The sequence below is a fragment of the Anas platyrhynchos genome, chromosome 4 (assembly GCF_047663525.1).
Source record: "Anas platyrhynchos isolate ZD024472 breed Pekin duck chromosome 4, IASCAAS_PekinDuck_T2T, whole genome shotgun sequence".
NCBI lineage: Eukaryota > Metazoa > Chordata > Aves > Anseriformes > Anatidae > Anas > Anas platyrhynchos.
The window spans coordinates 35,046,069-35,056,156 of record NC_092590.1 but is presented as its reverse complement, the minus strand read 5'-3'; the positions used below and the strand labels follow the sequence as shown (position 1 = coordinate 35,056,156).

The 10,088-nt window shown below is 48.3% G+C and overlaps 1 protein-coding gene across 5 annotated transcripts in view; it reads left to right on the top strand.

The window, feature by feature from the left end:
* Positions 1-260: 260 nt before the first annotated feature.
* TMEM131L (transmembrane 131 like) overlaps positions 261-10,088 on the top strand; it is a 77,738-nt gene continuing 67,910 nt past the window's right edge. For 3 of the 5 annotated variants that reach the window (XM_027456639.3, XM_027456640.3, XM_027456638.3), the window contains exons 1-3: positions 262-450; positions 673-743; positions 7,629-7,672. In XM_027456639.3, the coding sequence (XP_027312440.1) occupies positions 327-450; positions 673-743; positions 7,629-7,672 (239 nt within the window). In that variant the 5' untranslated portion in view covers positions 262-326. Of the gene's footprint in view, positions 451-672; positions 744-7,628; positions 7,673-10,088 lie in introns of all 5 variants that reach the window. The other 2 variants (XR_005265401.2, XM_027456642.3) reach the window with 1 other exon arrangement.

The window sequence follows — 10,088 nt, the reverse complement described above, 5'->3', positions numbered from 1 at the left end:
CCAGCGCCCAGGGGTGTGCGCGGTGCTTCACCAACAAGCCTGGCTTGTTGGTGAAGCACCAACAGTGGCTGTGGGTCATTGTCTGTGAGGCTGGGACTGGGACAGAGGCTGCTGGTGCCCTTGGGGCCGTGATGGAGGCTGCTGGCTGCCCCAAACGGCGGGGGGCCAAGATGGCGGCGGCGCCTCCCGCCATGCCGGGGAGGGGGCGCGGCCTCTGCGGCGCTGGGCGAGCCCTGCCCGGCGCGGCGCCGCCCCCCGCCCCCCGCCACCGCCCCCCGCCCCCGCCCAGCCGCAGCACGGCGCGGCGCGGCTCGGCGCGGCTCGGCATGGCGGGGCTGCGCTACCCGCAGCACGGCGGGCACTGCCGCGCGGCCGCGGCCATGAACCTCCTGCTGGGCGTCTTCCACGTCCTGCTGCCCTGCTTCCGACCCGGCGAGGCGCAGGGGCAAGGTGAGCGCCGGGGGGGCGCCCCCGCTGCTGCTGCAGCTGCTGCTGTTGCTGGTGTTATTGCTGCTGCTGCAGGGGGGAGAGCGGGGCCGCCGCCCCCGTCCCCGTCCCCGGGGCGCTGCCGCGGTGGCAGCCCGGGGACACAAAGGCGGGCGGCGGCGACTGGCCCCGTGCCCCCGGCGGTGGGTACATGGGTACATGTGCGGTTTCTCTCTCTGCCCGCAGCCATCGAGCCCATCCCCGGCGTGGTGGAGCTGTGGCAGGCCGAGGAGGGCGAGCTCCTGCTGCCCGCGCAGGTGAGGGGGTCGGGGGGTCACTTATGGGGTCGGGGGGGCGCTTATAGGGCCGGGGGGGGGGGTATGGGGTCGGGGTGTGGGGCTGGGGGCCGGCCGGGGCCGTGCTGTCAGGCGGCGCCCATGTTCCCGGGGGCTGCTTCCCCTGCACGCCTTCCGCCCCTGCCCCCGGGGGGGGGGGGGGGCAGCTTCATTAGCTTCATTATCTCCACTTTCCCTTTTTTTTTTTTTTGTGTTCTTTTTCCCTTTATTTTTTAAAGGCCGAGCGTGCCTGCCTGCCTGCCTGCGCCTTTGCGTGGCAAGCGCCAGATGCGCACGCAGTAACTCTGCATATATTTATATTTCGCAGCAGCGCTCAGGTGAAGCCATTTTTATTCCATTTCTGTTTTTCCCCCCCCCTCTCCAATGACACCTCAGTTAGGATGTCACTCCCCCCGTCGTGGCACATTTTGCTTTTTTTTTGCTCAGCGGTGGCGAAAGCTGCAGCGATCTGCATGGGGAGAGGAGCTGGAAGGGTGCAGAGCGCGGCGCAGCCTGTGCGGGAGGAGCAGAGCTGGCAGCGGTGGCCTGGAGTTTCTGGCATTTCAGGCAGGCATTTAACTCGCGGTGACGGACTCGGCCATATGTCGAGCCGTGCCTTCCTAGACTGCGAGGCACCAGGCGTATAACTGGGGAGAATCGGGCCCTTAGGGACGCTGTCTTGTGCGAGAGCAATCCCTTTCTCCCGAGCCATTACACCCGTCTGCATTTGGTGCCCGACTGCCGATACCCACTGACGGGGGTAAAAACAGCACAAGTGTTATTTCTCACCGCAGCTAGCTTCCTGGGGCCCAGCTTCCTCTATTCCAGCATTATGGAAGCATTTTCTCTTGTACGTTTCATATTCCTTCTCCTCCCCCCCCCCCCTTTTTTTTTTTTTTTTTTATCTCTGATGCTGTTCTGAATGTGCCTGCTGCTATTCAGGAGTGTAGGTGCAGTAACAGCTGGGGGAAGGTGCAGAGTCTCCGTGGCCAGAGGTGCTCAGGGAAGTCTGCCTTCTGCTTGTTCGCCTTTACCTTGAAGACATTAAGATGCGTTAGATGTAGGGCCACGTAATGCAGTTGTTTATAGTTGCTCCTCATAGCAGAGAGGTGATTACGTAATGTTTACTTCCCGAGGAGATTAGGTCCTCTTGGAAAACACTTTGTTCTTGAGCATCCTCAAAAAACGAGCTCTGGCGTGGCTGCAGCTAAAACCAGTCGTGAATGGCCCTGGAACTTGTGTCGCCTTTAGCGCATGGGCTTGCTGAACCCTTGCAGCAGCAAAAAGGATGAGGCTGTTCTTTTGTTTCTGTAGATGCAGCACTGGGCATGCAGGAAAGCAAACAGACCTAATTTCAGTTGCAACAGAGTGAGAAGAAATCACTATAGGCTCGCTGAAATAAGACAATGTTAAGAGACAGATGAACCAGTGTCTGTGAGCACTGGTGGTGCAAAGACTGCTTCATGTAGCTTTCTCTTTGGAGCTTGGAGGTGCAAGCAGCATCTGCCTAGTAGGACACTGCTCAAGCAGAAACAGGAGGTTCCGCAGTCAGGTTTTAAAACCAAAGCGTGGTTCCAGGCCCAGCCCTGGTGCTCAAATTTCTATTCCCCTGTGGGCTTTGGCTTTACTTAGCTCTTTTCAGGCTTGTGGCTGGATGACCCATTTGAAGCTGCCTTTCCCAGTTAGCAGGAAGAGGAAAGGAGACCTCTCTGTGTGCCTGTGGATGTGTTGATGGGCCAGCTCCTTAGTGATAGACTCCTTCTCTAATGAGGAGCAATGCCACTGGCCTGCTATTGCTGTTTGTAGCTTTTCTCTGAGCTCCTGAGGGACCAAGCGTTGCCCTGTTTCGATCACCTTTGGTACGTACCTATTTCACTATGTTTGAACTAGCAAAAACAATTCAGTGTTGTTGCCCTGCTGCCTTCTGGGTCAGCGAGGAGCTTGGCAGGGGCGTTAGCATTAGCTCTCGAGATCCAGAAAACCTCTTCACCTGTTAACGTTTGATTTCCCTTCCTTTGTTGGAGGGATGGTTAAACTCACAAGAGATTTACTGTTTGTTGGTGGCCATGCTCCACAAAAAGAAGAGGATCTGACTTGCTGCTGCAAGGAGGTTGTACATGTTCTCTTCCTTGCGAGAGCAGCCTTTGCCATGTGGACACCCAGGCAGTTACTGCCAGTGTCGCTGGACCAGAGCAGTGGTGATGTGATGGTAAGGATCCAGTAGGATGAATAACTTCCTGGCTCTTGAGTGGGTGAGAAATGCTTTTTGATGGTGAATACTCAGGAGTAGCTTCATCCATGTGTTGAAAGATGGGTGCAGGGGAAGGCGTTGGGCACGGAAAGCATCCTGGTTCCTCGATCGGCTTCTTCCTCTTCTCTTGAGGAGAGAGGGAAGGAAGGACAGACGGACAGGAAGGCGTGCAGCACAAGAGCAAGGACTTCCCATGCAGAAAGGAAGAATCCCAGGAAGGAGCCATGCGTGCCACTCTCCCAGTGTGCCTCCACCCTGCCTGCATGTTGTGAGCTCTGGACGGGGTAGAGATGAGCTTGTCCTGTCTGTCCAGTCCTTTTGCCTGGCTTTGGCAGGCTACCAGCACTGTCTGAACGATGCTTTTCCCTTTCTGTAGTGGCTTTGCACTATTATCTTATTTTCCATGCATCATCAACTGTCTGTGACATAGCAGTTTTGAGCATTTCTTGCTGCATGCAGCATTTGAGAATGGGAATGAGATCGGCCAGTCGCCCAGTCAGCTGCCAAGTTGCCTATGCCTGCTTTTGTTTTCAAGATCACAAGCGGAATAAAGAAATCATGTTACAAGGAAGGGGGAGGTGTTTCCATCTTTGTAGTCATTCCACAGGCCTCTCGTAGCATCACTCTGTCTGCGTGCGCTCTGCGAATGCGCCCGCTGGAGCGGAGCCGCTGGCGGCCTACGCGCCTCCACCCTCGTCACTCTACCTTCTGTTTCCTCTTGCTTCCCTCTCATTGTTTGCAGGCCCCCTCCCAACTTCCCTCCTGTGTGTCGCTTCACGCCTTTTTTTTTTTTTTTTTTCTTCCCCTCTCCTTGGGAGCGTTTCTTCTGCTTTTGGCTCCCCCTGAAAACGCCCTGACTGCAGGGGGTGATGGCTCACCTGCGGCTGCTGGCCCGTAGCTGGGCGTGCGTGGGCCCCTGAACTCGGGGAGGATAGCATGCTTCCATACGTCTTCTCCCAATGTTAGTATTTCTTCCTGGGTCCCCTTTTTGCTTGGAAATGGGCTCAGTTTTCCAGCCTGAAGTAGTGTCGGTATTCCCTTTGGGCTGAGTTCCTCTTTCTTTGCAAAGGTAGTGTGGCCACAGGGCTCCTGCGTTCTCCTCTTCCTCCTTTTCCTCGACCTCCTTTTTATAGCATCATGACACAAAACGTCTCCAGAGTGACTGGATTTTTGTTTTGCTTCCTGGTACTTGTCACCGATGCTGAAGAATGTGAAGTCTTGCCTGCCTTGATGGTTGGGAGATGAATGGAAAGCCAGTGGGATTTTGACATGGAAGATATCAATTGGGAGAGCCTTGATTAAAGCAGTTGTGTTTTTTATTCAAACTCGTTGCTATTTTGTGGGTTTGGTTGTGTGTAACTTGTTAATACTTCTGCAACTGAAATGCTCAGAAGAGATCTTTGCGTAGGACTTGACACTCAAGCCCTTCACCATTAAAGGCTGAAAGAGCTCCAAATACGAAGTCAAACTTAGTGCAAAACTGCAGTGTAGCTAGTCACATGTGGTTTTTGCTTTTTGTTTTCCTCTAAAGAGGAGAGAGAAGAACTCCAGGAGAAGCATGGTAAGGGGATCTGGTCTTCTGTATCCACAGCCACAAAAAAATGAAAGGAGAGACACAAATTCCATCTGCTATTTACGATGGACACCACTTAAAAGAGGTACTGGGGAGCTGATGTAGTGTGATTATCTCCATCAGAGGCTGCTGTGGTAATTACCCTGAGAATCTGAGGGCAGGGCCAAGCCAATTAGGTATATATGGAGGAGGACATTCAGTGCTTTCCTTTTAGTCCCTTCAATTTAAAGGGAAATAATGAAGGCTAAAATTTGAGGTCTTATGATTGAAAATGACAGCAAGGCATCAAAGGTAATACGTAGCAGCCTTTTTTTTCCTGGTGTCTGTGTCTATCTGATGTAATGGGTGTTCTCCCATCCATGCATGTGGTGTGTAGGACATGAGCAAGATGTTTCATTAGAGGAACGCCTTGAGTACATTTGAATTTCTTTGCAGGCATGGAGGAAGTTACAGTGACTGCTGATTTCAGATTATCGTGATAATGTTTCAGGTACTGAATTTTGGAGAGAAAGGAAGATGCCACTGTTTGCTGTATTATAGTCAGTTATAGGCATGGGGCAAATACCGAGCTGTGTGGGCTTTCACCATAAAGATTCTGCCTAGGTCTGAAGGATACGTACTTTTTTCTTTTCCTTTTGGCCCATGTAGTAGAGCCTTGTCTTCAGTTCCTGTTCTTCAGTGCTGCTCAGGGGCTAATCAGGTTAATTAGTCTGCCAGTTGCGAAAGCTGATGAAGACCTTGATCTTGCATATGTATCTGAGATATGTGGCACTGCAGTGTGTCATTAAGAGAGGCATATCCTATCAGCCATGCACAAATTGAATATACAGAGTCACCTACTTCAAAGCAGGGCTTGTCTGAAGGCACACAAATTGTGTGAAAGCCTGAGACAGACTTAGGGTGGGATTATGTTCTTCTTTGGGCTGTTAAAAGGCTCTTCCAGCCTCCCAGTTGAGCTTCTGGATGGTGCTGATATGACTTGAGACTGGCTGGCCATGCAGATTATGCAGAAACTGTCAGACCAGGCTCTCATGCCTTGTGTGACATGAGGGAGGCTCTTTTGGGGCACAAGATAAGCACCTGCCTGTATTCAGGATGAGGTTTGGTGAAAGGGGATTTTTTTTTTCTTTCCTGTCATGGATAGGCTGCTGCGGCCTGCGTTTTGGCCTCAGGAGCTGTTTCCTTCAGCCCCTTGTAGTACTTGTATGGGAAAATTGTAGCTGGATAAAGCTTCCTGGCTTTGCTTTCTTTTTGTTTTTTAAATCCTCAGTCTGTGTGTACCATGACATGTGTGACATATACAGAGAGGGAAGAAGGTAGGAGAAGGCTGAAAATGGAGCTCTGCGTGCGTGCTCCCAAGTCAAGCGTGGTTTTATTTATATATAGAGTTTTTCTTCTTGCACAGTTGAATTTTCATGCTGTGGCTGTGCCGTAGATTGGGAACGTTTTTCTTGACGTTGCTTAACAAAACGTGAAGAAGAGAAGTAGTCAATGCTAAGATAATGAGTGTTGAGAGTGAGCACTGTGTAATGACAGTCCCAGGTTTCTAATGCCTGGCAGATGTTAAACCATTTAAAGGAAGAGTTAAGCCATTTAAAATGAGGATAGATTGCCAGCCTGTGCGGCAGAAGAGCTGTTCCTGGGGGAGGTGGATGAGGAGTCCTCCGATTTTGTGTGTTATGGTACCGAGGTCCTGGAAATGTGACCAAACCTTGGAGAAACCGGAAAACGGGTGATGCGTTTGTGTTGTGCCTTCAGGTAGGGTCTAGCTAACCTTTGCCTGCTTGGTCTTTGGAGGAGGTTGCCAGGCCTCCTTGAACGCTGGCCACAGGACCTCCAGGTGTGTCTGTGCTGCAGAACCACGCAATGGACCTGGACAACAAAGTGATTTATTTTTTCTCTCCCCATTGTGTAATGAAAACAGAAGCTGGTGAAAGCTAGCGTCTTGTGGCCTGTGAGTGATGTACTTCAATGGAAAGTGTGTGGGAGGAGTGGTGGAAGGTGCTCTCTCTTAATTTTAAAGTTGTTTTTTCTTATTTTTTTCCTACCTTTTCATTGCTGCAGTCTTTATCTGGTGTCTTGTGGAACCGTCACCTGCTTCTGCAGTGGCTGGGAAAGCTTACCAGCTGTGCTTGGCAGGAGAGCCCTGACCTCGTCTCGAGAATGTTAATCTCCCCGAAGTTGTGCCTCATTTCATCAGAGCAGATTGGGCTGTTGTAACACGCTCCGCTTTGAATTATACCTACAGCTCTCCTGGAAATTTCAGCCGGTCCAGAACACAGCTACCTGCTTGTTTTAAATGGATTTCCTGCAGGGAGCTCGTTGAACCAATGCTTGAGTTCATTTCTGTAGGCAGTTCAAAGTGTTTAGTGGTCAGCTGCAAGCTGCCATGGTTTGTTTCCTGCACGTCTTGAAAATTACCTTTGTCCAGCAGTTGAGCTGAGCTGCTGTGCTTACAGCACAGCTTAAGCTCTGCACGGTTTTTGTACGTTTTGCTGATGGTTGGTAAGATCTGGGCTTGGGATCTTGCTGCATTAGTTGGAACTTGCTGCCTTGTCTTCGCTTTCGGCGTTACTGTGTGACCTGAATTTCAAGGTTTTACACATCATGCTTGCTCGGATACTGGTGAATGACATTTACTTACACAGGGCACGTAATTTGAAGGTGGAAATAATCAGCCTTCCTGTACCTTGAGGGCAATTGATGTTTTCAGATTGAAATTGTATGTATGAACAGAATCCTAGATGCATTTGTATAAATGGAAAATAAGTCTGTTAAACCAACATTTGAAAAAATAATGGAATAGCCACGATAAAACACCATTTATGTGGCAAAATGAGCTGTAACCGCAAATGGGGTGGCCAACATCCACCTTACTTGGACCACGAAGGAATCGTTGGAGGAATTTTAGATTTTTGATTTATTATTTTTCCAGACAAGTTAGAATGGAGTCCAGCTTCAGAGGGGTTAGAAATGGTGTGTATGTCCGCTGCATGCTGTTGCAATTCTGAGATGCTTACGTGGTATTTTCTGTCTTTGTTAGGCTGATTCTGAGGAGGATGTGGAAGAACATCCACAAGAGCAGAGGTAAGCAGAACTTAAATGGAAACAAGTGTTGAAGATTTTTTTTTCCTTTTTTTACTTTAGGAAATACTGAAGTGTAATTAGGCGGATTACTAAAAATTATGTTTTTCTGCTGTGTATTAAATACATTTTCAGTACATGTGACTTACTAGTTTCTCAACAAATGTTAATATTAATTTGTTAGCAGAGCCAGAAAACAGCGTACAACGTATGCAAGACCTAAATGCCCTCTTGCATCTGTTTCTCTTTATTCTGTCTCTAAGCTGCGTTTACTTTTCATTGCTCTTACACAGAAAAAATACTGTGTTCACCAGTTCTGCTTTATAGTATATTTTGTAAGTCATTTCTTTAAACAAGAGGACGATTTTCAGTTCCAAAACTTGCAAACGTAAGTAGTCTTGGAGTGTTAATGTGTACTGTGGGGATAAGGAAGATTTAAAGCCAAAGACCTATTAATGTGTTGCTGTGGAACAATAAATAGCCTGCTTTATTTCTTATTTTTTTTAAATCAGATAAGTAATAAAGCTGTTAAACGTAGCCTTCAACTCTGCTCTTTAATACCAGGCCTCCTCTGTTTTGGAGGGTTGGGTAAATAGCGCCGCAGATTTTATATTTTGAACACACATTTTGTTTCCTCTAAGTGTCCAGATTAAAATGCTTGGATATCTACCAGTGAAACACTTCCTTCCTTTGGTATGTGTTAATGTGGGTACAGCTTTCCATGCCATGCCAGTCACAAAGATCACAAGACTTAAAATAAACACGTGTAACACCACCGTGTTCTGACGGCTGTAGTTAGCCTGAAATGCTTTTCTCATTTATCTCCTGTCTTTGCCCTTAGCTAGGGTTTGAGAGTGAGTAGATCTGATAAAAACGCGAGCAGCGCTGGGAATTGGCAGCAGGGGTAAGCATGGGAGTAAAAAGGGGATGGTTTTCATCTGCTGGTCCTGCGCTGCAGTACTTCTTCACAGAGCTTTTTTCTCCCTCTCACTGCCCCATCAGGAACACCATCTCCTGGACCCAGCGTCAGCTTAGGGCTCTCTCTACATGAAAATGAGAAAGGTGGTGTAGAAACAGGATGGCAGCATTATTGCTGCCTCTAACAGGTGTCACTGACAGTTTATGCTTGCTTACATCCTCTGATTCATATCTGCACAGAGAACAAAAATAACAAATCTTCTTTTTTTTTCTTTGGGGAAAGGATTGGGAGGGGGTAAACTGTTGAAAGCTGGCATTTTACCTGCACGAATACAGAACCTTCTGTCTTTCAGCTGGGGATTACTATGGTTTTGGTGCAAAATTTTCACTGCATGCCTAAGCATGCTCTCTTTCTTGAGACATAGTCAGAAGACAACAGTCTCAGATGCTGTGCTTAAGGTGGTTACTGAGACTCTTGTTAGTAGCAAGAGATGCGTTTCAGGGGAAAATAACCCCTACACCTGCCTCTCTCTCTCAGGAGGTGAATGGAGTGATTGGCTAATATGGCAATAATAAAAATAAAGCTGAGAGATAAATAGTTCTTGATCCTCAAATAGGAAAAAGTGGTTTGGTTTCTTTTTGTCATTCAGGTGCTTGAAGATTTTCTAGTAATTACTCATTTCCATTAGTGACCTTGTTTTCTGAAGGTAAGGCTTCCAGTGCTCACTGTTACACGGATGGAAACATCCTTCTATTGTCATACACTCAGATGCTTCGGGAAACTCGCCTAAATGCATGCTGATTTCTGTATGTCTTTTATATGGCTGGAGTATGTAAACACTGATCTATGTGTATCAAAGCAATGTTAGAGTGTAGCCTGTATGTAGCAAAGATCTGTTAGAAGGGTAAGAGCTTCTTTCCAGATGAGTTTTCATTCCCTTGTTTTATGTTACTTTGTGCTGAAATGATGGGCATTTCCTTTTCCTAAAGCAGCAGAACCTGAGAGGTTGCATTATCTCCATCTCCTTGTTTGCCAGCATGCCCTAGGGAAATCAGCCGAAGATACTGAGGCTTGATGTGGAGCCCCTGGAGCACCAGAAGCAAAGCACCTTAGAGCAGTGGTGTGAACAAACGTTAATGGAGACAGAGAAATCAAAATTTTCCCCAGAGCCAAAGAAAGCAGAGAGAGTTCAGCATCTTGGGGCATAAAGGAGAAAGTCTCTTCCCAAAACATTGTTTTATTCAATTTTTAATTCTAAGTTAATGGGCTCTCTTGGGAGCTTGTTAACCTACTTTAAAAAAAAAAATAGTAAAGCTTTAACAGACTGTTAACTGGCTTCCTGAGTATTGCACGTGCATCACAGGATCTTCTGTGTGGGGTGGTGGTCTTCTGCTGTTGTTTCTGTGGTGAGTGCTCTGGAGGGATGGTTGTTGTCTCATCATTTCTGTCTTAGTTGAACTTGATTAAATAGAAGTTTGTGTGGAAGTGACGAGCCATTGC